This window comes from Rhinopithecus roxellana, chromosome 4, assembly GCF_007565055.1.
Source record: "Rhinopithecus roxellana isolate Shanxi Qingling chromosome 4, ASM756505v1, whole genome shotgun sequence".
Lineage (NCBI taxonomy): Eukaryota > Metazoa > Chordata > Mammalia > Primates > Cercopithecidae > Rhinopithecus > Rhinopithecus roxellana.
In genome coordinates, this window is record NC_044552.1 from 15,066,019 (window position 1) to 15,092,866 (window position 26,848).

A 26,848-nucleotide genomic window follows, 5' to 3' on the forward strand; every position below is an offset into this window, starting at 1 on the left:
TGGGAGGATCACTTGAGCACGGTAATTCAAGATCAGCTTGGGTAATATAGTGAGGCCTCATCTCTACCAAAAAATATATATATATATATATATATATAACATATATGTATATAACGTGTGTGTGTGTATATATATATATTTTTTAATTAGCCGAGTGTGGTGGCACGTGCTATAGTGGTCCCAGCTACTCAGGAGGCTGAGCTAGGAAGATCGCTTGAGCCCAGGAGGTGGAGGTTGCAGTGAGCCTAGATCAGGCCTCTGCACTCTAGCCTGGGTAACAGAGTGAGACCCTGTCTTTAGGAAAAAAAAAAAAAATATATATATATATATATATATATATGTGTGTATCTTCAACCAGCCCCCTCAAATCCAAGGGAAACATGAGTCTGCAAAGCACAGGCACTGCCCAGGTTGTAGCCCCCACTGGTACAAGAAGAGAGAAGAAAGCTGTGACCCACCCTCAGAACCTCTGATAGACAAGCTGATGGCACCAGTCAGTGTGGACAATGGCTGTCACCCACCGAGCAGGTGACTGTGTGAGCAGCAGTTGGTGGGGAGTGGCAGGGGAGAGACCACAAATATGGGAAAAGTCCTCTCAGCAACCAGGTGTGAAGAATAGGTGTTCCTCCAGCCCACCCCCCAGCTGAGAGTTAGGATTGAGTAAAGTCATCCAGGAAAGTGGCATCACATCCCATGAGTGCCTAACCAAGTCGAAAGCAGCCATTCCCCTCAGCGAGGGAGAGACACAGTTGACAAGTGAGGACACCAGGGGTTCTGCCCACCTGACACTAATGGGTGCGTACCTCGGGTGATGTAAGATGAGGCGTGTGGACGTGTACCTCCCTCAGTCTGTTCCAGCCACCCTGCCTCAGATGGGCCATTCGCAGCATGCATTGTTTCCAGCTTTTGACTAAAGCAGATAAAGCCACTGTCAATATCCTTGTGTGTGTCTCCTGGTGCTCATGTGTACACACTCCTGTACCTAGGTGGATTTCTGATCATGAGGTTGTTCTGGTTCAGGAGATACTGCCAAACAGGTTTGCATAGTGACAGGCCCACTCTGAGGGTGTGTAAATGGGTTTGCTTATGAGAATGGCATTGTGAAGCAGGGATCTCTGGGCCAAACTCAGGCTGAGAAGCAGCTCTCTGCTGTGAGCAGCCTGCATCCAAAGGCCGCCTGGCCCTACACTGCTCCTGAGCAGAGCAGAAGAGCCACGTGGCCTGCTGGCCCTGCCCTACCAGCTACTCACAATGCCAACCGTGGGGAGGCTGAGGGTCCATCTGAATGAAGAAAATGCCATTTCCTTACATGTGTGGAGCTGGCTGGGTTTGGAATGAAGCAGGATGTGTAAACGCAGAGACTGTATCTGTAGATGTAGGTGTGGAGTAGTCCATAGAAATGAAGGTCCAAGCTGGGTGCGGTGGTGCACCCCTGTAGTCCCAGCCACTCAGGAGGCCAAGGCAGGAGGACTGCCTGGCCCAGGAGTTCAAGGCCAGCCTGGGCAACATAGCAAGATCCTATCTCCAAAAATAATTTTTTTGTTGTTTAAAACACACAAAAACAAAAAGAACAGACACCAAACAGGAGGCCCCTCAAGAGTAGCTGCTTCGGCTCGGGTGGATGATCTCTGAAGAGGCTGTCGTAAGGAAAGGCAGTGTATGTAAGTGAGATTAGCGTGTGTACACCATGTATATGATGTCATAATGATGTGCATGCTTCATACACATCTGTGGTGGGTTGAGTATTTGTCTCCTTCGTTGCTCATGTTGAAACTGAATCCCAAAGTGGCAGTATTGAGAGAAGGGGCCTTTAAGAGGTGATCGGGTCATGCAGGCTCTGCCATCATGAATAGATTAATCCATTAAGATATTAATTTATTGGCCGGGTACAGTGGATCACACCTGTAATCCCAGCACTTTAGGAGGCTGAGGCAGGAGGATTCCTTGAGCTCAGGAGTTAGAGACCAGCCTGGAAAACATAGTGAGAGGCTGTTTCTATAAAAAAATCAACAAAAATGATCCAGGTGTGGTGGCTTATGCCTGTAGTCCCAGCTACTTAGGAGACAGAGCCTGGAGGATCACTTTAACACAGGAGATCGAGGCTGCCATGAGCCATGATCATGCCACTATACTCCAGCCTGGGTGACAGAACAAGACCCCGTCTCAAATATATAGATATGTTAGACTGGTGGCTTTCTAAGAAGAGGAAGAGAAACCTGAACACGCCTGCTTAGCCCCCTCACCATGAGATGCTCTGCATCACCTCAGAACTCTTCAGGGAGTCTCCACCAGCAAGAAGGCCCTCACCACATGCAGCTCCTTCACCGTGGACTCCTCAGCCTCTATAACTGTAAGACATGAATTCCCTTTCTTTATAAATTGTCCAGTTCCAGGTATTCTGTTACAAACCACAAAACAAACTAAGAGCATCCCACCATGTGGACAAGAACCAAATGGATGCTTTCTGCCCAGGTAGCAAAAACAGTTTGTCTGGTTAGCACACACAGGGCTACTGTCATTTGTTCTCCCAACTGCAAGATTCAGTTATGCTTCCTACATTCAGCTGGAGCCAGACAGTGTTTATCCTCAGAATAAAATCAGCAAAAACCAAACTGGCAGAGGCCAGAGGGAAAAGAGAAAGATGCTGAGACCAACAGCTTGCTTGGCACTTCACAACTAACTTCCCTCAGTGCTCACAACGATCTGTATTAGGCAGGAGTTACCGCCCCTATTTTGCAAGCATGAAAACTCACTCTCACTATTTTAAGGGTCTTGTCTGAAAGCACTTGGCTAGCCAGGGGCGAGCTGGTGGCAACTGCAGGCCTGGCTGTCCTGGAGCCAGTGCCTCATCCCCACACAGGCCACCTCCCCCATAGCTAAGGGTACTTCTTCACCAATGCTTTATACACTGCTCAGTAGTAGGGTTGGATTTTTGTGTTTGTTTTTCTGAAACAGTCTTGCTCCATCACCAGACTGGAGCACAGTGGCATGATCATGACTCACTACAGCCTCTACCTCCCAGGTTCAAGCAATCATGACTCACTACAGCCTCTACCTCCCAGGTTCAAGCAATCCTCCTACCTCAGCCTCCCAAGTAGCTGGGACTACAGGGGTGCGCCACCACACCCAGCTAATTTTTAAATTTTTTGTAGATATAAGGTCTCACTATGTTGTCCTGGCTGGTCTCAAACTCCTGGCCTCAAGCAATCCTCCCACCTCAGTTTCCCAATGTGCTGAGATTACAGGGATGCGCTACTGCACCCACCTTGTGGTAGTTTTTTCTATCTTTTTTTTTTAAAGGTTTTGTTTAATTTTTATTATTGTAACCCTTATTGTGAAATGATTTAAAACTCACAAGAAATTGCAGAAGTAGCACACAGAGGTCCCATATACCCCATATACCCTTCCCACAGATCTCCACCATGAAAATGTCTTTTGTAATCATAGTACATTGTCAAAATCAGGAAATCTACTTTGGCATAATACCCAGGGTTTGTTTTTTTGTTTGTTTGTTTGTTTGTTTTTTTTTGAGACGGAGTCTCGCTCTGTCGCCCAGGCTGGAGTGTAGTGGCCGGATCTCAGCTCACTGCAAGCTCCGCCTCCCGGGTTCACGCCATTCTCCTGCCTCAGCCTCCCGAGTAGCTGGGACTACAGGCGCCCGCCACCTCGCCCGGCTAGTTTTTTGTATTTTTTAGTAGAGACGGGGTTTCACCATGTTAGCCAGGATGGTCTCGATCTCCTGACCTCGTGATCCGCCCGTCTCGGCCTCCCAAAGTGCTGGGATTACAGGCTTGAGCCACCGCGCCCGGCCTAATACCCGGGGTTTTTTTTGTTTTGTTTTGTTTTTTGTTTTTTTGAGATGGAGACTCACTCTGTCACCCAGGCTGTAGTGCAGTTGTGCGATCTTGGCTCACTGCAACCTCTACCTCCTGGGCTTAAGCAATTCTCCTGCCTCAGCCTCCCGAGTAGCTGGGACGACAGGGGTGAGCCACCATGCCTGGCTAATTTTTGTATTTTTAGTAGAGAGGAGGTTTCACCACATTGGCCAGGCTGGCCTCGAACTCCTGACCTCAAATGACCCACCTGCCTCGGCCTTCCAAAGTGCTGGGATTATAGGCGTGAGCCACCGCACCTGGCCAATACTCAGGATTTTTAACCTCAGCAATGAGGTTTGTTAAATTAAGTTTATCCTAAAGCTGTCTCCTTACATATTTTAAGTTTGGCCTAGACGTTTTTCTGTACACAGTGCACTGTAACCTAACTGGATGTGTAAACAGACTGTAACCTACATTTGTGCCAATCATTGAGTTTCAGCCAATCACAGGCAGCCAACTGTTGAAATCAGCTTCAAATAAGGCAATAAGCTGTAACCAATCCGGTTGTTTCTGTACTTCACTTCCATCTTCTGTACGTCACTTGCCTTTTTCTTTTAATCTTATCATTAATCTTTTCATCTTATCATTAATCTTCTTCCACCACATGGTTGCACTGGAAGCCTCTCTGAATCTATTCTAGTCCCCAGGCTGCCTGACTCATGAATAGTTCTTTGCTTGGTTAAACTCTGTTAAATGTAATTTGTCTAAGGTTTTTCCTTTAACAGGTTTTAGGTCAAATAATTCTTTATTATGAGGAGCTGTTTAGCAGTACCCAGGGGTTCTACCACTAGAGGCCAGACTCACACCCTCTCCCCGATTGTGAGCACCAAAAAATGTTTGTAGACACAATGATCACTTTTATTTTAAATCTTTAATTGATATATAATAGTTGTACATATTTGGGGGTACATGTGCTATTTTGATACCTGTATAATATGTGTGATGATCATATCAGGGTAACTGTGCTATCCATCATCTCAAACAATTATCTTGGTGTTGAAAACATTACAAATCTTCTCTCCTGGCTATTTTTAAATACAGTAAATTATCGTGAACTATACTTTCCCTCCAGTACTACCAAATATTAAACATATTCCTTCTATCTAACTGTATATTTTTACCTATTAACCAACTCCTCTTCATCCCCCTCCCCCTTCAGTGATCTCTTTTAAAGTAGCACATTGCTTACATTCTGTATTCAAATCAGGGCTTTGGTTCCACAATTTTTAGGTGTAATACATACAGAAACATAACCATACAGTTGCGCAGCAAACAAAAAGTACAAGAAAATCTTCAGAGTTGAACAGACATTTTCAAGCCACACACATAGAATTACCCTGTTTAAAAACCAGGAGACATCTGAAGGCTGGGTTTGGACTGCAGTAATTTTCAGTGTAAATAAACACTGTCAAAACCACATTCACAGAAATCTGTTAGTCATCCCTAATATTCCACCAGGCACGCTGCTCAAGCAAATGTGTTTTCTAATGTGTTGTTTTGTTGTGTTAAGAAACAGGATCTCACTCTGTCATCCAGGCTGGAGTCCAGTGGTGCTATCATAGTTCACTGCAGCCTCAAACTCCTTGGCTCAAGCGATGCTCCCACTTAAGCCTCCCGAGTAGCTTGGACTACAGGTGTGTGCCATCAGGCCTGGCTAATTTTTAAAAATTTTTTTATAGAGATGGGGTCTTGCTTTGTTGTCCAGGCTTGTCTTGAACTCGTGGCCTCGATGAACCTACTGCCTCAGCCTCCCAAAGTGCTGGGGTTACAGGCATGAGCCACTGCACCTGGCCTCAAGCAAATCTTAAAACAGAGGTAAATGAGGTTTTTTCTTTCACCTTATTAGAAGGAACTGTATAAAATTCCACATAATCACATTAAAATATACCGTCCACAATAGTGGCTCGTTCTTGCCACGGCTTATCACTACTTGCGTAGCTGATGAAGGAGCACCCAGCCCCATCTGGTTTCAGTTAAGTCAGACAGTTTACCAACAGGAAGTGGATGGCTGTCTCTGCCCCAGTCGGGATTGGGGGCCTCATCAGGCCCACTGGCAAGTCAGGATCCTGCACAGGCAGCATCCCTAGAAAGCTCAGGGACTCCAGACACACACCTGGCTAGGCTACCTTGCATTTGCAGACCCTGAAGAAATGACTTGGACATTTCAGTGATATTACAATGGTGGACGATGGACTATTACTCACAAGGAAGCCATTGCACATGAAATTGGGTCTCCCTTGCCCTACAATCCCAAACCTCTGCTATCACGTAACGGTTAATGGACCACAAGCATCCACCATTGCCTCTCATGCGTGTGCCTGCAGAGAATGGGGCCGAATTGTTATAGACACCCTTGAATCTAACAAATCTAACCAGATAGTACAGACTCTTTTTAAAAATTTCTTTTGTGGCCGGGCACAGCAGCTCACGCCTGTAATCCCAGCGCTTTGGGAGGCCGAGGCGGGTGGATCACGAGGTCAGGAGATCAAGACCATCCTGGCTAACATGGTGAAACTCCATCTCTACTAAAAGTACAAAAAATTAGCCGGGCGAGGTGGCGGGCGCCTGTAGTTCCAGCTTCTCGGGAGGCTGAGGCAGGAGAATGGTGTGAACCCGGGAGGCGGAGCTTGCGCTGAGCCGAGATGGCGCCACTGCACTCCAGCCTGGGCAACAGAGCGAGACTCCGTCTCAAAAAGAAAAAAAAAAAAATTTGTAAAGTGACAAATTATAGCTGGATATACCAGACTCATTTTGTAAGATTTTCTGAGTCAACTGGACATGGCAGAGTCTAAAGTGAAGGCTCAGAAAGCTCTGCCTTTACCTTTGAAGCAGCCATGTGGGCACTTCTGCCCAGGCCAGAGGCAGCAGAGGCCAGGGAGAACGACCAACAGCCTGGGCTTGGAGCCCCAAGGCAGTCGTTCCATCCCCTCCACTGTCATAGTGATGGGCCATGCTAGGCAGGGACAGCCCCTGGCCTCAGAACTTAATATTTTACAATACATCTCAAAGGCATCGTTTCCTCTGCCAAAAAAAAAAAAAAAAAAAATCAGTCCTCCAGGGCTCATTGCACCAACACATAAATTCATCTTTAATTACTTTGGTAAACAGCACAATCCAAAATAGCTCAGGACTCTGGTTACAAAAGCAACATCTAGTTCAGGTGGTTTTTTGGGGAGGGGTTGCAGGTGGGGGACTCACAGACCTTTCTAAATGTGTACTGAGTTATTTTATTTCCAAAGAACATATTGTGTGTTTCATTGTGAACACTTGTCTCCAGTTTAATATCCAAGTATATTCACAAATATCTTGAGGACCTTCACACCCAGTTGGATCTATGCTTTTACAATCCTAATGCAGCAAACAGAAACTCACTAATCTCGGGTTCTGCACCTGATGGTGATCCAAGCGTCACAGGGGCTCTGGGTTTGCTGGCTGAAAAATGCAATTAAAAAACAAATGCCTGAAGTCTGTGCACATAAACATGACTGCTGCTTCACCAGACTGAAAGGAACGCAAACGGAATGCCTCAACCTACTTACGGTGGTTCTGAACACGCTCACTGCATTTTTTTTTTTTTTGAGATGGAGTCTCCCTCTGTCGCCCAGGCCGGAGTGCAGTGGCACGATCTCAGCTCACTGCAACCTCCGCCTCCCGGGTTCAAGGGATTGTTCTGCCTCAGCCTCCCGGGTAGCTGGGACTACAGGCATGCACCACCACACCCAGCTAATATTCTTTTTCATATTTTTAGTAGAGACAGGGTTTCACCATATTGGCCAGGCTGGTCTTGAACTCCTGACCTTGTGATCTGCCCGCCTCAGCCTCCCAAAGTGTTGGGGTAACAGGTGTGAGCCACCACGGCCGGCCATTTAAAATACAATGTAAAATCTATGCGAAGAAAAACTTTCTGGGAAATAGTGAGTTATTTCACCTACTAAGGGTTTAAAAAGATGCTGCCTCACCTGCACCAGAACAGCCTCCTGATGACAAGGGTTCTTTACCCAAAGCCATCAAGGGAGGAGCTGAAATCGCACATCCTCAGAGAGCACAGTGAGACTATCCCTTTAAGGGCTATTGGTTTCCCAGGAACATGAAATTCTCATCTGCCAGAGTGGATGCTTCCTCAACCTGACCCGAGAGCAGCTACTTCTAGAAAAATCATCTGCAAGAGGTGCTCATGAAATTTTCAACTTGGATGAAATGTTTCAAGCTTAGTTCATGAAATCTGTCTGCCCCACTCCTAATTCCATCCAGATTTTCAGACCGAATTTCCTATTTCCAGCTATGTTAGGATGCTGTTGACTCTATGGGAAATGACCTTAGGTAACAAGTTTCAAAGAACAGGACCTGACCAATGACAGCAAAGAGAATGGCAGGAAGAACTACAATCACAGAAATTATACCAGCCCAATCTCCTTAAATGTCTTATAAGTCACTTGAAAATGTGACCTTACCAGAAAAGTTTGCATATGTGTATGTGTGGTTTGTATAAATGTGGAGATTCTGGTTGAACTTGCTCTGAACTCATGACTTAGTTAAACAGCCTTTTACTCCTCCATTGATCTCACCTATTTGATTCTTCTAGTACCCAACTCAGTGGGAAAATCTCACCAGCAAATCTTAAAAGGAAGCCCTTGATCTTTGCCATCTCAAACATCTTCATTTAGCTGACATGTGCCTCTGTTCTTTCCAAAATTTTCCTGTTCACAGTCTACCAAAGTCAAAGAACTGGGCTTCACAAAAAGCAAATGCAATGTCTACCAAAAAGCTTCAAAAGAGTTGAAATCTGAATGCGCCTGAAGTTACGGTGTTTAGCCCTCTAACAACCAGACCTTGGAGGATTTAAGGATCAGTGACGGCTGTGTTCTGATGGCACCTCCCTGATCAGCTAAAGGGAGTCCAAAGAGGAACACAACAGATCACAAGGTGGAATGTGTCTATTTTGTGGTCTGGAAGCAAAAAACAGTGTTTCCCGGGTTTCCAAGCACCTGCCCACTTACACACAAGACAGCCAGAACCACTGTGTAGGAGGGGAGGCCGGGACACTGCAATGAGCCCAGGGTGTCAGCTGTTCCCAGCCCCTTGCCTTAGTGACTTCAGGCAGCACATCCCCGATTCCAGAAGCCCATCGGGTCCCGCATCTTGGGGACTGGCTGGACAAACGCTGGACTGCAAATAGCTCACGATCCGTGTTGCCAGTTCAGTTTCCACAAGTCACAGCATAGTCTTTTAATCTCCAAACCTGGGTCCTATTGTGTGAACCAAAAATGCAAGTTTGAGTTCGTTTCATGATGCCACACACACAGACACAAAAATCACATTTCCTCCCTAGGGCTGTCCCTTTCACTCCTGACAAAGAACACATGGCACCAATCACTCTGTCCCACAAAGCTCCAAGCCACAACACTCCAAAGAAGCACACAACTGAGTCGGGCAATGAAAGATCTCAGCCTGCTACAATAGAAACCGTTGTGCTAGAAAGCTGAAATATGGAAACCTATGAAATGATGTATGAAGAGTCCGACACTAACGCTCCTAAAATGAACTGGGCAGGAAGGCTGTGCTTCACTGTGGGCGGACTCCTTGTGGACAGGCTCAAGAGCCTCAGCGTTGCAGGGAAGCCCTCACCCCGGGTCAAGGCAGAAAAAAGGACGCTGCGTGAGGGGACGGTCAGAATGGAAAGCCCACTGCACACCTGAGAGGAGAAAATCCCCTGCCCCTAGAGCTGAGGTTTGTGGATAACAGCAACTACCCTATTCCCAGTTGCTCCTGAAAGGCTGCCCGAGCCGCGGCTCCTGAAGCTGCTCCGGAAAGGCTGCCTGAGCTGCGGCTCTTGCTGTCCTGGACAGAGACTTCTGGTGTCCCCAGAGCTCAGTGGGCTTCCAGAGTCCACAGTACACTTCCTGGAGCAGGATCCTAGCCTCTCTATTAGGTCTTGGAACTGGCTGACCACCTTGCTCCATAAACCGAAAAGTTCCCAGGTAGAATATTGTTTCATACAAACTGCCACGTTCTCAGCCCATGCTTCTGAAGCTCTAGATAGGGACACAATTCATCCAACATTCCCTCACCCAGTGATCCATGGACACGCTGCCAATAAGGAAGAAACTAGACTCCCTCGCTGGTGGAGGACAGGGTCATTAACTCAGCTGAGAACTTAGTTTTTATCACTAGAGCTAGGTAACATGTTAAAGTTACTGCATTTTTAAGGAGAATGACCTTCACTTACTCAAATTGAAGCAAATATTGCTGCAAAAAAGCACTGACTGCACGGCAAGAATTTTGTTTGTGGTGTGTGTGGGGGGTATATGTGTGTGTGTGTGTTCCTTTCAGGAAATGCACTCTTAAATACTTCCTGACTCTGGTCATATTGCCCTTTCCTTTGAAATAACTTTTCAAAAACAAAGAAAACCTATTTTTATTACCATTACATTTCACTGCGTAATGTTTGCTAATGTAGACTAATAGTCTACAATGAGAAGCTGGCACTTTTATAAAATAAAATTGACATTCAAAAGTTTGCCAATGCTAATGCTTTGGAAAGGCTACACGCATTGGTGAAATACTGGGCTGTTTAAAATATTTTACCAAATTATGAGCATTTGAAGCGTTAGTACTACTCTGAGACTGGGAAGAGAGCAAAACTAGGTTTCCTTTCCTAGCAGCCATACTGGATGCTCATTATATTATGAAATAATTCTTTTTAAAATGAATCATTTGAATTTTAAAGTATAGTTCTGAAAATCAGTAATGGTGTTATGACAGAATAGAAAGTCTTCTGGACATAACACTAAAAATCTATTTCTCTCTGTTTGATTCTAGATTCGATGGGTTACCATTTTAAAGGATACTAGACAAGAAGATCTCTGGATCATTATATTGGGCTCCTCATTTAAAGTAATCCAAAACAATCCAAAATGTTGCTTTATTGCCACATAAACAAGCATTTTCAAACAATGTTATAGCGTATGTATACTGTCAATATCTTAAAAATTAATGTATTTATAAATACATAGGAAAACTACGGTTATGCACTAATGTGCTTTTAAGAAATGGTATACCAGATCAAGATTACCTAATGATGCATGAGAAGGCTTGATTGCTTTTATATTTAGTAACATAAAAATTGTGTCATTTTGTCATTTATTTTTAGTCATAAAGTTTTTATAAGCATATATGAATTAAGTATTTATTATTTCATCGATGTGACCATTGACCATTTTTAAAAGTCTAAATTGTAATTTGTTAACTCCTGATGGCTTGCTATCAATAAATTATTTTTTTCCTATGATCCGTTTCCTTTGGAAACACTGCCATAGTCAAACGGATATCTCCAACCCGAAGTTCAAACTAAATACGTCTATTGTGTAAGATGCCACATTTTGAAGCACAGAAATACCTGGCAGTTTTGTAGTTTGAAGCTAATTCAAACAGGTGCTGTATTTCAGTTGCACTGACGTGTTATTTTTTTTAGGTGAAAGAAGGCAACAGGCAGATTCCCCTATCCGATACAATAATAACCGCACTTTTCACATTTTCGTGTTTATTCTAAACAAGATTACTGAGTCATATAAAGTTTTACCTTTACCCAAAGGGGGTTTATTTCAAGTGGCAAAAGCTCATTAAAAGTCTAAATGCTTTATTAACTATAATTCTCAGCATATAGTGTTTAAAAAACACTACTTCTCTAGAGCAGGGGTTGGCAAGTCTTCTGTGAAAGGGCTAGACAGCAAATATTTTCCACTTTGCCATCTGGTCTCTGCTGTGTCTACTCCACTCTGCTGCGGCAGCATGGAAGCAGCACAGAGAAGACAGAAACGAGTGTGTACGGCTGTGTTCCAGTAAAACCTGATTTGTGAACACTGAAATATGTATTTTATATAATTCTCATGTACCACCAAATAGTACTTTCTTTGGAATTTTTTTCAGCAATTTAAAAATGTAAGGCCGGGTGAAGTGGCTCATGCCTATAATCCTAGCACTTTGGGAGGCCAAGGCGGGTGGATCATCTGAGGTCAGGTGTTCAAGACTAGCCTGGCCAACATGGTGAAACCCTGTCTCTACCAAAAATACAAAAATTAGCCAGGTATGGTGGCAGATGCCTATAATCCCAGCTACTCTGGAGGTTGAGGCAGGAGAATCGCTTGAACCTGGGGGGCGGAGGTTGCAATGAGCCAAGATTGCACTATTGCACTCCAGCCTGGGCGACAGAGTGGAACTCCGTCTCAAAAAATAATAATAAAATAAAATAAAAAATCAAAATGTAAAAATTATTCTTAGGTCGCAGGCCTTACAAGAACAGGCGATGTGCCAGATTTGGCCCATGGGCTATAGTATGCATGTCCTGCCTTGTTCTATCAAGCAACAGTGAAACTGTCCCTCCTTAGAGACTACCATCCCTAAAACCACTGATTGTACTCGCCACGTGCTGGAAAATGGGAAGAATAAAAAAAAGGGAAATCACTGAGGCAGAGTCAAGGGGTGACAGACCTTACTCGGGACGCCCTCCTGCCCGCCCGTGCACAGACGGCCACATCATCTTGCATCTACAGCCAGCACAGCGACCAAGGCCGTCCATACCCCACCCCACAGGCCTGCAGAGGTGGCCATCTGCGTCTGCGCAGCACTGACTCGCTGGGCATGCTTCCTCTTCCATCAAGTCACCATTCCCCACTGTGGCTCTGAGAGGAACAGAAAGCCACCTTTCCATCCCCCATCCCCTGCGCTAGAAGTCCAGCGACTAAAAGGGCCCAACTTCTCTGACTGCTACTGGCCCAGCGAGTCTCACGACAGTGTGCTCTGTCTACACAAAGGGCGCTGGGGCGTGCGTGCCCGGCTCTCGCAGATCACAGCCAAGGCCTGCCCGAGGACTCTGGCATTTCAATTCACCAAACGTCTTAATTCGGAGAGGGTCAGAACACTTTCTACAGAACATTTTAAAGCACATGGGAAGTCTGGGCCCTTTCGCAGCAAAGAGGGAGGACTGAAGGAGAGGAATTTGTAGGCTGTTGTTTAACAATTGTTAAAGCGCGCACATCATCAGCTGACAAAGACTGGCTGACTGCCAGTGCCTCCCCAAAGGCACGAAAGCCAAAATACAGAGTACAGCGTAAAACGGGGTGCGAGTGGCCTTTACTTTTTTAAAGGACATTTGTACACAATCGCACAAATAAACAATGTCAAGTCTGGGCAAACATTTCCCACATCTCAGTCAAAAGAAAAGGGTGGCCTGACCCAGCCGCGACCGGGTTTTCTCTGAGAAATAGGTTGGGATGTAAAGGTCCCACGCGTCCACCCACAGCCCGCGGCACCTTCCTTTGGTGCACGGTGGCAGGACCTTTGTTCTTTCCCTAGGGGTCTCCAGCAAGCTGCAAGGGCTAAAATATGATAGTTAGAGTTAAACACCAATCCCAAGGCCTTAGAACCATGCCCGGGAGTCAGGAGCCTTTTTCTTGGAGGCAGCTGCTCCGGGCCTTGAAAGTTTCTTCCTATTCTGACGCAGGCTGGGAATTCTAGAGGCCTTGTAGGAAGGTCCAAAGGCCGAGAAGACAAGACGGGGGCCAGAGGCTTTCGGAGCTTTGCCTGGGCTCTCTAAGCTCGCTCACTTCTCTGCTGCGGTGCGAGTCGACGGTTGAACGTCTCCCTCCTTTCCCTCCACGCGCCCCTCCCGCCAGATTCGCCATGCCCAGCAAAGCGTCGCAGCAAGTCCCCTGGGGCGGCAGCCCGAGCTGCACGTGCTAATCAACCCCGCCCCACGGCTCTTCCAAGCTCTCCAAGCTCAGAGCGCGTCCGCAGGGCGCGCGAAGCGCAGCGTGTAGTTGGCGCCCGCGTTGTTGTCCCAATACTCGCCCTGCGCACAGCGGTAGCAGACAGCGAAGTGGACCGCGACGCCGCGCGCATCAGCTTGCTCTTCGCCCTCAGGCTGCAGGCCCGGGGGCAGGCACAGCGAGAAGTGGAAGCACTCGGCGCCTGGCTCTTTCTTGGCATCCCCGGAACCTGGCTCGGAGGCCCCCGACTGCGCCTCTGGCGGCTGTGGCTCCAGCGGCTCGGGCTGCAGCTCAGCTGGCACGTCCAGGAAGGAGCGCCACTCGGTAAAGGTGTAGCGCACGGTCACGGCCCTGGGCCCAGGGCAGCAGAGCACGCGGCCGGAGCCCTTCACCTCCGCGCCCGAGGCCGTCGAGCACTGCACGCGCTCCAGGCACACGCGCTGCCGCTGCAGGCGCTCGGCCGCGGCGCTCGGCCCCGGGAGCTGGAAGAGCGGTCGGAGCCGGGAAGGCTGCGCTGAGAGGGGCGCGGCCGCTGCCGCGGCGGCCAGCAGTTCCAGGTCCTCAGCACGCATAGGGAAGCTTCGGAGGCGCGAGAGCACTGCGGGCGGCACCTGCGGCTCCTCCGCCTCGCTGAAGTGCTTCACGCTGGCCAGGGTCAGCCCCAGCGTGTCCGCGAACTGCACCCGCTTCTTGCACTTGGCGCAGCAGCCGCCCGGGCCGAGCGGCGCGTCCTCCGCCCCCTCGCCGCCCAGCACCACTGCCTGTTGCTGCTGCTGCTGCAGGAACTTGGCCGCCTGCAGGATGGGGTCGGCGGGCAAGGAGAAGGAGCGCGCGCGGCAGCGGCGGCGGCATTGCAGCAGCTCCTCCTGCTCCTGGAGGGCGGCCTCTTCCTTCGGGGACAGGGGCCTATCCCCTAGCTGAGCGTCAGGACTCAGGGTCTCCGAAGTGCCACCGCCGTCGCCGCCACCCTGCACGCAGAGGACCCCCGGGACGGACAGTTCCTCGACCAGCGGGGGCTCTCCGAAGGGCGCCAGTCCCGGCGCCTGCAAACTTAACCGCGCCCCTGTGGGCTCCATGACGCCGTTCGCCCCTCTGGAGACGCAACTAACTCCTCGGGCCGTGGAAGGAGCGCAGTTCAGGCTCGCCCTCCCCGAGGCGAGTCGCCCCAGGCTCGACGAGGCAACGCAGTTAGTTCCACTTTGGAGCCTCCGGCTTTTAGCTGCGGCAGGGTGAAGTGGGAGGAGGATGCGGGCCTGGGGCCGGCTCCGGGGCCACGCCGCCTCCTGGTTGAACCTGCCCGCGACGGGGGAGGGCCGGGGGCGGGGAGGCGCGGCCGCTGGGACACCTGGAAGCGAGTTCCCGAGGGCTCGGGTGCAGTGTGGGGGGCGACTTTCCGTCGTTCGCGGGCTCCCTGCGGCCCTCGCCCGCACCCCCGGCCGGGCTAGCGTCTATTCCGCCGCCGGAGTGCCTCGAAGTGGGGGTATAGAGGTCGCGCTCAACCTTCAGAGACCCCCACGTGCACAAAGTCTTCCTGCCCATGAGCTTGACCTGACGTGTCTGCCCTCCGGAGGGTCACTGAGCGCTCTCCTCCGGGCTGTCTCACGGGCCTGGCGAGTCCCGGGTGCAGCGCGCAACTGGGGAAAACTTGCCTACGCAGAAGCTTGCAGGAGGCCCATTCCGCGCCGCCGGAAAGCAGGGAGCGCATCCCTTCCCTTCTGCTCCTGCCTTCCCCAAACTTCAGGGTGCCCCGGGTTCCAATCCCACTCGGAAGCCTGACTCGATCAGGCGCGCTCCGCTCTGCGCTTCCGAAAGCCGGGAGGCAGGAGCCGCCGCCCCCATCCGCCCAGTGGCGGCGCGGGGTGGGCTGCGTCCAGACTGGGGCGGGGACCCTGCGTGGACGCGCGGGGGAGCGGCCGTGGCCAGCAGCCGAGAGCGGCCGGAGGCCATTCGCGCCGGGCCCGGGAGCACGTCCCGCCCCTCCCCCTGTCCCGCCCGCCGCGCCCGCGAGTCCGCGCCCCGGGTCCCTGCAGGGAGGGAGGAGAGGGAGCCCCGTGGGGCCGGCGCCCACGCCGCACGCACCACTTCCCACCGTGACCGGACGCCGGCGCCCTACGCACCCTCCCCGCCCACCGGGAGTGGGGGCCAGGCCCGGACCGGACTGCGCTGTCACCGCCCTGCCGTTCAGCCTTGCCAGGGGCCAGGGCCCGAACCTGGGGCCCGGGATGGGTGGGGGTACCCGGGGGTTGGTGGAACTACTAAAAGTGGTGTTTTTCTTGTTTTAGTTTTAAGGCCACCCCGAGGGCCATCTAAGTCAGTGATTCTCACTTCAGCATGCATAGACATCACTCGGGAGCTTGTTGGCACATCACAGGGCCTCACTTACAGAGTTTCCTTCTTTCTAACTTTTTCGAGATAGGGGTCTTGCAATGCTGCCCAGTTTGGTCTCAAATTCCCGGCCTCAAGCAGTCCTCCCGCCTCAACCTCTAAGGCAGCTGGGATTACAGGCACATCCCACTGCTCCCAGCTCCCTAGCGTTTGTGACTCAGTGGGCTTGGGCTGGGGCCTGGAAGTATTTCTAACAAGGGGATGCTTATGCTGGGCTCTGGGGACCGTATTTAAACCTATGTGGATGTGTATACAGTTACTTACATAGAAAGATGGGGATTCTAGAAACAGAACCACTAATTAAGAAATGTAATTAATTGAGGCTTCATAAATAAAACGTGTCATGGTTTGGCAGAATTGAAAGGGGCCAGGACTTTAGCCATGTTAGCAGAGGGCAGGTAAAAGAGATGGTGAGTGGAGGATGAGAAGCGTGTTAAGAGCTAACATTGATTGATTGAGTAGCTACAGGATGTCCCGTCCATGAAATAGGAATCACATAATTCCTGACTACATATAGGACACAACACTGCAGAAAGGTTTCTCATCACCAAGGCCCCCTAGGGTGGCTCTCATGAGATTTGAACCCAGGCAGCTTAGAGGAAACATTTCCCCCATTGCTACTAATCTTGGGCTGGGAGTGGTGTCCTGTAAAGGGGGCCCTGTCGGTCCCTTTGCTGGACTCTTGCTGGTCGTTTTATGCCCAGTGTGGAATTCCATGATTGTGTCTCGACATGGGCGTGGCACCTCATGCCCTGGGACGTGGCCAAGAGGCCCCAGGCACACATAGCCTGTCTTCCTGCAGCAACTCTGATTTGGAGAAGGATATTGCTTTTACACTTGAACAAACATTGCTGTATTATGGACTTGAATACAAAATTCACAAACTATTTTAAAGATAAAATAAGACTTAAAAGAGATTTAGAGGTGGTGGTGGTGACTCTTTGGGCTACAACCCTCATCGGGGCACATGTTCACTCCAGGACAGGAAAGAGGTGCGGGAGGTGCTGGGGCATAGAATTTAAGGAGGCATCACTCTTAGGGTCATGCAGGTGCATTGGTCCCAGCCCCAGCCCACTCTCTTCTGCGCGGTGGAAATGCTAAAGGTCCCACCGCCAGGGGGCTCTGAGTGCATCGAGGGGGCCAACACTATACAAACTCAGCCCTTCTGGCCGAGGCTGAGAAGGTGGGATCTGACCTGGTCAGGAGGCCAGGGAGGCCTGTGAGGAAGGTGAGGTGGAAGGAATAGCTCGGACTGCAGGAAGAACATGCTGGGCCACGCAGAGGCTCTGCGTTGGAGGGAGTGTCAGGGGGCTGGACTGGAAGAAGGCCAGGGTGGCCTGAAGGCAGAGAGCAGGGAGGAGCTGGCAGAGCTGAGGATGGGAGGGGACAGCCACTCAACCTTGAGCAGTGAGAGGCACTCAAAAGGTTTTGAGTCATGAATGTGACTAACCAGATTTAAATTTTGAAAAGATTATTGTGGATACAGGACAAAGAGCAAATTACTGGGGAGAGAAACAATGGAGTGAGCCCCATAGGAGGCTATTGCCATTGTTGCAGTGAAGGGTGATCATACTTAAGAGATGGCTGTTGTGGGGTGGACAGATCTGAGAGCTATTTAGGAGTGAAAACCAATGTAGCACACTTATGGCCCCAAGTGGGGGGGGGGGGGTGGGAGGTGGGGGGAGGTGGGAGGTAGGGGGAGGGAGGTGCCTTAGGATTTGGACTTGAGCTGTTGGGTAGAGACAGTAGCAGTCACTGGGGCAGGGATCCCCAGAAGAGGAATAGAGGGTGGGCAAGATCATGAATTCTGTTTTGACCAGGTTGAACTTCTCTGATTCTTTCCAACACCAAGTGGTATCTAACACCCGTTCTCCAACAGGGTGTCCAACAATTCAATTCTGACATTATCTACCTGGAGCTACTATCTGTGTCCACAGTTTAGAGGCTCAGTCCCACAACACTGCCCCCACTTCAGAAGCCACTTGCATATGGGGTGCCCAGGCTGCCTGCATTTCTGCCCCGCCAGCTACAAATTAGTGTTCCCACAACCCATCTCCAGCTTCCAGATGTCTCGTGGAACTCAGGAAAACACTTTGCTTGAGTTCACAAGTTTATTATAAAGAAGAAAACTCAGGAAGTGGCAAAGGGAAGAGACAGAAGACAGAGCGTGGGATGGGCATGGGACTTCCAGGACCCCTCTGGGTGCACCAGCCTCCAGGGTCTCCACATGCTCCCCACCCAGAAGCCCCACCAGCCTTGCTCTTCAAGACCTCTGGAGCTCAGTCTCCAGCCCTTGCCCCTTTCTGGAGGTCAGTAGGTGGAGTTAAAAGTTCCAGTCCTCTAATGACTTGGTGTTTCTGGTACCCAGCCCATCTGGAGGCTCTCTGGGGAGCCCACCCTAAGTCATCTCATTAGCATAAATTCAGGTGTGATGAAAAGGGTCTTTATAAGAAACAATTATGTTACAATAAAATAACACTAACAATGTAAATAATGACAAATGTCCTATCAGAAAATTCCAAGAGTTTTAGCCTTTCTATTCCAGCAACCAAGGACAAAGACCAAATGTCTATTTTTATCTTGCCACAGTAGGTCTATAGCTGAGAAGGGACGAGGGTCCAGGACTGAGCTGTGAGCAGCCCTGATGTTCCCAGGTCAGGAGGAGGAGGATGAGCCTGCAAAGGGGATAGAGAATGAACAGCTAGAAGGGTTGGAGGGAATGGGAGAGGGTTGTTCTCAGAAGCCAAAGAAGGACTTCAGAAGCAGGAACGGTGTGCACCCACCTTGGGGCCCATGAGGACTTTGGGATCCTCCCCCTTGCCTCTCAAAAGGTACAGAAACAATGGGTGATCTCTGGCTCCCACACCACTCCTCCACTCTGGCACCGTGGGTGGTGGGGATGGACTGCTCTCCCAAGCTCACTGTCCCCTAAGCTTTCTCCTGGGGACAGGGCCCAGGTCTTCTCTACTCTGAGATGCAAAGCCCTGAAGTTAATAGTTAAATGATGTAACAAGCAAAATAACTTCTTGAAATTTAGACTGTGCAGTCTACCCCCACTGAAGTGTGTTCAGTGCTACTTCAAACATCATGTGCCTCCACTGCTAAAAGATTTACTCCAGGCATTCAGAGGCTCCAAGCTTTACCGTTTGTTCATGTTACCTATTGCTGCATAACAAACCACCCCAAACAGGGCTGTTTTTAAAAATAACAAATTTATTCTCTTTATTAATCTGTATATTGGGCAGGGCTCTCTCAGGAATAGCTTGTCTCTTCTCTATTTGCAGTGGTTTGAAGGCTGGGGTTGGGATCATCTGATCACCAGGTTTGGGATCTGGGCTGGGAAATGTCAAACAATTCAGGTGAAGTCATTGGAAAGGAATTTTCCCCTTTGCATGGAAAACAGAAATGGTCCTGGACCCTTCCTAGGTGATACACCAAGGTAGTGTTACACTCAAACCCTGTAGTCAGATTCCGTAGGTAGCATTCTCAAACCCCTCATGGAAGTCATAAGTGGTTCCTGCACTGCCTTTTAAACACAAACCTTTGCCAAATTGCCAAATGTTTCAGCTGTTTCCCAGGCCACGCTTGCACAACCAGAGATAGTTCAGGTGCTCCCCAGTTCGGATGCTCTACGCCACAAATTATGAATGAGTAGACCGAAAACCTGGAATAACTTGGCCAAGTAACAAAACCAGGCCTTAGAACTTCCAGACCTAGATTGCAGGCCTCCTGTATTAGATATATGGCAACCAGTTCTGCTCTTCCAGGGGCACATGGAGGTGTGCAGATCCCAGTATGACCAATGACAAGGGTCGTGAAACACATTAGATCTGGAGAATTGCAGATTCCACTCCGACTTTGACCATGAACAGCACTGGTCTTTTTCTCTCTTTTTATTTTATGTGGCAACAAGGCATGTAAAGGGTTTTCACCTAAAAGGTCAGGACAGTGTGGACTCAGATATCTGGGACTTTCCATCACCATGTACTCTACCCTGAATGCTAGCCACATCACAAACTCGGACTCCTTCATCCATATAGTAGTGCCACATAAACATACTAGATGAGATGTCATAGAATACCCACTCTATCCTCACTCCAAGTTCTTTTCAATGTTGAGGACCTTATTTCCAAGTTTTAGAATTTATGGTTTGGAAAAGGTGATCCTAAATCTTCCCATGGTAATAGAACCAGAGTTCAATACTACTGTGCAAACACTGGAAGTATTCCAGTCAGAAATGAATAGTTTAGCGACTATCGCAGTCCAAAATAGATGTGCCCTGGATACACTGACTGCCCAACAAGGAGGAGCTTGCACAGTCATTGGTGAAAAATTCTGCTTCTGTGTGAATCAGATAGGGTAAGTGGTGTCCAATTCGTACCTTTAAAAACAGGAAGTTAACACTCTATCAGGTCAATGAGGCTCAAACATTTGATTGGACTGGCCTATTCCCAGGACACTGGTTTAATGGTGTAATGAGAAGTATGTTTAGATGTTGTTGTTGTTCTGTTTGTTTATTCTTGTTCTAATCCATCTTCTTCTCTCCTTTTGCAAATCTCTTACCACTCAGCTACTGATTCAATTTTTCTCTTCACATCCACCAAGTCAGCTTTTAATATGTGATGCTTCCTGTGAAGTTTCAGATAGGGAATTGAAGGGGATCAGAACATGCGACCCCAAAATATGCCATTTTAGCATGTTGATTATTTTGAGCTGGAAGCAATTGAGAAGATGCTGGAAGACCTCTCAAACTTCCCCTTTCTCCCTAAAAGCAGGACGTATATATTCTATAGGAAAGATGCCTTCCTTGCACCAAGAAGAGGAGAGTATTCTTATCATTAGAGATGGGAAGTCAATGCAGAGATGAATCTGTGCAAACAAACCTACTAAATTAACCTTTATCTTTCATTAGTTTCCTCCATAGATTTCCTAGTTACTTTCTGACAGTTTACTGACCCCAGCTCAAACCCCTTTTTCCTTTATTACATCTCCACAATTTACCATTCTTTGATAAAAGGGTGTGTAAACTCTCAGACCTATCCCCTTCTTTGGGTTTCTGTTTCTTACATAGGAAGGGCATTGTGTACACATAGAAATATTCAGATTAAGTAAAATTTGTATACTTTTCTCCTGTTTAGCTGCCTTTTGTGAGTTTAATTCTCAGGCCCAGTCATAGAACCTAAAAAGGTGGAGGAAAAGCTTTTCATCTCCTACACTATATATAATATGCCAAAGTATTTTTTTAATATTTAAAAATTTTAAGTATTTCAAAAGAGCAAAAGCATTTTAGAAATAACTTTCCTAACTCTTCTTTGGCTTTTTGAAAGAGATTAGCTTGCTGAAGCTAAAGCCACAGTGATTTTTCAGGGGCTTGACTGCAGCAGTGGAAACTTTCAAGAAAAATGCCTTGTAACTTGAAGGGATCAAGTTCCATAGCACCTTAGGCCCCATTTATCAACGGAAACTGAAATATGGCAAGGGAATAAACTTGCAATGAATTTGAAAAAAAAACATGGCCCTGCTTGCCTGGATCATCTGTTTTCTCATATGAGTGCCTTCTAATAGAATTGAGGAACCGTAAGGGCTCAGAAAATAAAGCCAGAGAGATTTAAATAATGTGTTTAACCAAAGCCATTTAGCCAATCCAGAAGAGCCAGGACTAGAATGACATCTAGTACAGCTGACACCTACTGGTCACCGTGTACTAAACACTGCTTACATCATTTGTCATCCTCACATAGCCCTATGGGATGAGGATGATGATTATACCCAACAACAGGTCTTGGAGGTTGAGAGAGATTAAATGACAGCTCTTGTTACCCAGGTAGCAAACTGCTGAGCCAGGAATTGAGCTGAAGCACACTGGCACAGTCCACCGTCTGAGCCCCATTGCAGCCCTCTCTGGAATTCCACTTGAGACAGGTCATGTTGCTTTTGATTTGAAAAAAAAAAAAAGTACCCAGTTAAAAGGGGCCATCCCACCTTCTTACAACCAAGGGGATGAGGAGTAAATAGGAAAGATTTAAGGCTTTTTATGTGTTTTTAAAATTCTTAATCTCTTTGGCTTCTCCATGTCAATGTGCTTTACTTATGCTTACTTGATTAAGGCTTTAACATGATTTGCATAATCTGGTCTCAGTGTAACTTGTAGGTCGGAACTGACTGGCCTGAGGATGAAACCCAAAATGTTTCTGAAAGTCACAATAATGTAAACTTTAAATTCTGCAATTATTGTTAATGTACAAGCAATACAAATTCGTTAAGGTTACTGAAGAAAGTTGAAGAATCATCCTTCATATTTTAGAAGAAGAACCCTAAATGGATTCTGCTTCTAAAGAATCAGTTTTAACTCAGTTTTGCTTCTATTTATATGATTCCGTTAGTTGTGTAATCATTTATTTTACATGCTGTTTTTAGTAATAAAATTCTTAGAATATTTCCACCAAATAAAAATTAAAGATAAAAAACCCTTTAAATTCTAAAGGGACCACTAGAAGATAGTTGACTTTCTTTCTATTAATTCTTCAAGTTTTAGTGTGAAGTTTTTATTCTCATATAGATCTTACACCCCTTTTAAGTCATTTCACTTGTATTTCATAGTTTTCTAAAATTTAATTTTGGATGACTATAAACATGCATCATGATAAACACAAGTATGTGGAAATGTCAGCTCTTGATACATGTGACAGGATTCTAACTGATAAACAGAAAAAAAACATTGGGAGTCCAGGACTGATGGCGACCTCCCACTTCCACATCGTCACCAGGAGCAGGTCCTGTCCCCAGCCTCTTTCAGCTTCTGGGAGGCACGCCCTTCGTTCGCCTTCTCAGCTTCCCTGTCCACAGAGCCTGCCCATTTTTCTATGTGAGGCGGAACTAAAAAGTTGGGGAAATGACCGCGTTTGACAGTTTTCTTTGAGGGAAGAACTTTGCGTTCTCACTGTATGACACAGACCATGTCTTTTGTAATCCTTATAGGAACCTAGTTGAGGTGGTGGGGCAGGCAGCCTGGCTGACCTGCCCTAACGGGTATCCCCATTATCCCACACAAAGCCCCTGGCTCAGGGGAAGCTGACCCCACCCTGCTCCAGAATGGTGTCTGTGTGACCTAAGACCAGCCTAGGACGAGTTCAGGAAGGAGCAAGTAAGATGTGGTAGCGGGAGCCTTCGAGGAATCTCTGAAGGGAAGCTTCCTTTTTTCTCAAGAGAAAGTAAAAGATATGGCCTCTCTTGTTCCCTGGACATTGTTGCATCACCCTGAATGGTCGCAGCCACCCTGCTACCATCAGAGGTGAAGCCATGAGCATGAGAAATGGAAGAGAGAAGAACAGAGGTCCTTGGTGTGGTCATGTGATTGAATGGCTGGATCAATGCTTCTCAATGAGCCGGCTATCGGCATTTTCAGCAGAACAGTTCCTTGATGTGGTGGGCTGCTACAAACATTCTAAGATCGCCAACATCCATGATCCCCACCCTCAGAATGCTGCCAGCAGCCCTTGGAATTGTGACAACTGAAAGTTCTACACCCTTGTTCCCAAGCACCCCTCCGTGGGTGGTGATACCATCTCAACCCCGTTGACAGCAAAGATGCACTGTGGCTAAACCTCCTATTGGGTGGGATGAAAAACACAACCTTAGGTTTCAGCCAGCTGGAGTTGAGTTTACTGCTCCTTGCAGCCCAGAGTGTCCTCACAGGAAGACATTATTATAATAATTTTGAAGGAAAGAATACATTGAGCCTCCAAGAGCTCAAGAAATGTGCCCGAGGCTATCAGTGAATTGGTAACAGAGCCAGGATTTGGCTCCAGGTCTAACTCTACAGCCTGGCTATTTTCTCCCTGTCTACCTTCCTTCCAGTCCCATGCAAGTTACTCTGGCTGGTTTGTTCAAAGGGAAACAAACAAGCAAAACCGACAAAGTACAGAATAGTTATGTGGAAAAAAAAAAATAGCTGGGAGCAGTGGCTCGCACCTGTAATCTCAGCACTTTGGGAGGCCAAGACGGGTGGATCACTTGAGCCCAGGAGTTTGAGACCAGCCTGGGCAACATGGTGAAACTCTGTCTCTACAATAAAAACAGAAAAATTAGCTGGGCGTGGTGATGCACGCCTATAGTTCCAGCTACTAAGGAAGCTGAGGTGAGAGGATTACCTCAGCCCAGGAGGATGAGGCTGCAGTGAACCATGATCGCACCACTGCACTCCAGCCTGGGTGACAGGTTTTTTCTGAGAAACCTGTTTCAAAAATAATAATAATAATAATACATAAACCCAGTTAGCAGGGGCGTCTTTGAGGAGCTAAGGTATATGAAGTGGGAGGGAAACTTACTTTTCATTGCAGATTGAATTCTTCATCTAGTGCAAATATCTTTCCATTTTGTAAAACAGCAAAATTTAAAAAGCAGTTGTAAATAAATGTTATGTATATTTTGCCACAATTTAAAACATAATAAGAATTTTTTTAAAGCAATGTAGCACTCAACATTGTTCTTACGGGATTCATTACAGCATTTGACTTCTGTCCTCTCATTCGCTACACTTGGCCACTTGGTATTATTTCTGTGCCCGTTCTTCCTTTCATTATAATGTCTTTCTGTCCACTCCTTCCTTTTCCAGATCGCTGTTGCCTGCCTAGTGTGACCCACCTCCAGTCCTCTGGTGCAGCTCTGATAGAGAAATCTTTGATGCCAACTATATCCACCTACCAAGTATGTTCCGAACTCCTCACCCCAACATAATCGGACACCGACCATGTGTCCATCCTCCTCTCCTCTAGCCCCCTTAAGACAGTGTTTTCTGCAGAGCTTCCCTAGGAACCCCTTGGGCTTATGTGAGCTCCAGGCCCTCTGCTCCAAATTTAGCTGAGAACCATACTTTTACCTGTTTTGCACATGGAGATTCCCTAGGATTTTGTTTGAGCAAAGTGCTTTTCTTACGCTGTTCTTCTACTGCTATAAATATCTGAGACTGGATAATTTATAAAGAAAAGAGGTTGATTTGGATCACAGTTCTGCAGGCTGCACAGGAAGCATGGCACTGGCATCTGCTTGGCTTCTGGGGAGTCCTCAGGAAGCTTACAGTCATGGCAGAAGGTGAATGGGGAGCCAGCAGGTCACAGGCAAGAGAGGGAGCAAGGGTGGGGGGAGACGCCATACACTTTTAAGCACCCAGATCTTGTGAGAACTTGCTCCCTATTGTGAGGACAGCACCAAAGGAAGAGCACTAAACCAGTTATGAGAAATCCACCCCCATAATCCAATCACCTCTCACCAAGACCCACCTCCAACATTAGGGATTACAATTCAGCATGAGATTTAGCAGGGACAACATCCAAACTATATCAGCACTCCGCAGTAAAATAGTATCACCATTATAACCACCATCACCACCACCACCACCATCACCATGTATATAAAAGCCAGTGCCTTAGAGAAAACTCCTCCAAATCGCTTCCCTTAAAAGTACTTGTGCTTCTCCATGTACACCTATATAACAAATCTGCATGCTGTGCACATGTAGCCTAGAACTTAAAGTATATTTTTTAAAATAAAAAAGAAAAGCAACTCCTCACTTGTTCAAGTTTTATCATGACATTGCAGCAATTCAGTCACAGCTTCAAGCTGTACTCAGAATTCTAGTTCTCCTGCTGCTGTATCTACCACATCTGCATTGACTTCTTCCACTGAAGTCTTGAACCCCTCAAAGCCATCCATGAGGACTGGAATAAACTTCTTCCAAACTCCGAAAAAAAAATAAAAAGTACCTGTGCTTCTCTCCCCACCTCATTATCAAAATTAGCTAGTCACAGACAATTTACAAATTGTACCACCTTTTTGCCATTTTTCTGGACCAGCTGAGTCGGTAACAATGGCTCCCACTCAGAGGCCAATTTATGGTGAAAGTACTGAAGCTTCCGGGCCCTTCGACCTCTTTTCTGTGTATTGACATAACCACGTTTTTGTGGAATTTGCAAAAGTGAGGTATTTTAACTGCATTCGGTGAAGGCCATTTGTATACGATGGTGTTGGAGTGGCCAGTGGCATTTGGGGGATCTAGATGGGGGGGCAGGTGAATTAGGGACAAACAAGGGACAGATGAGTTTAATGGTGTACATAGAGGTGGCTTGCAGCTGAGGCATTGATGGATGTTGCAATAGTGTCAGAATGGCTTCCAGGAGGCCTCTGTGACCCCTTGTGCCCCCAGCTAGCAGCATAACAGGAAGGTATAAGGCCAGCCAGTCGCAGAACAACCCCACTTCCAGATGTTCACTTCCATATTACCCACTCCCCTGACTGTGGCGGGGCTAGAGCCCCCTGCCTACTGAATAGTTGTGGGATATCATTTTGTGATTAGGTCTCTTGCCAACACTCCCTCTTGCTGACATTCTGATGAATCCAGCTGTTGTGTCTTAAGATGCTTTCTCGAAAGGCTCACATAGAGAGTCACATTTTATTTTATGGTGATCATGCGAAGTGGAATGTATCAGATTTCTGTGCTTGTTGGCACAATCCTATATATATATATGATTATATATTATATATACTAGACATAAATATATATATTATATAGAATATAGGATATATAGTAGAGAATATATATATATATAGTATAGGAAAATACATATATATGGTTTTTTTTTTTTTTTAACAGGCTTGCTGTGTCATCCAGGCTGGAGCTCAGTAGCACTATCTCAGCTCACTGTAACCTCCACTTTCCAGGTTCAAATGATTCTTGTGCCACAGCTTCCTGTGTAACTGGGATTACAGCCATGTGCCACCATGCCTGACTACATTTTTGTATTTTAAGTAGAGATGTTGGCTAGGCTG

At 47.4% G+C, this 26,848-nt stretch overlaps 2 protein-coding genes across 2 annotated transcripts in view; one reads left to right on the forward strand and one right to left on the reverse strand.

Annotated features, from left to right (window-relative positions):
* Positions 1-26,848, forward strand: part of LYRM4 (LYR motif containing 4) — a 201,481-nt gene that overhangs the window by 169,159 nt on the left and 5,474 nt on the right. Inside the window, exon 3 of the transcript XR_004056802.1 lies at positions 24,639-24,730. The gene's annotated coding sequence lies outside the window, so the exon portion shown is untranslated. The remainder of the gene's footprint in view (positions 1-24,638; positions 24,731-26,848) is intronic.
* On the reverse strand, positions 12,989-14,748 carry PPP1R3G (protein phosphatase 1 regulatory subunit 3G). The gene has a single exon (XM_010366077.2). It carries the CDS (start codon positions 14,713-14,715, stop codon positions 13,651-13,653), a length of 1,065 nt encoding a protein of 354 aa, XP_010364379.2. The 5' UTR covers positions 14,716-14,748; the 3' UTR covers positions 12,989-13,650.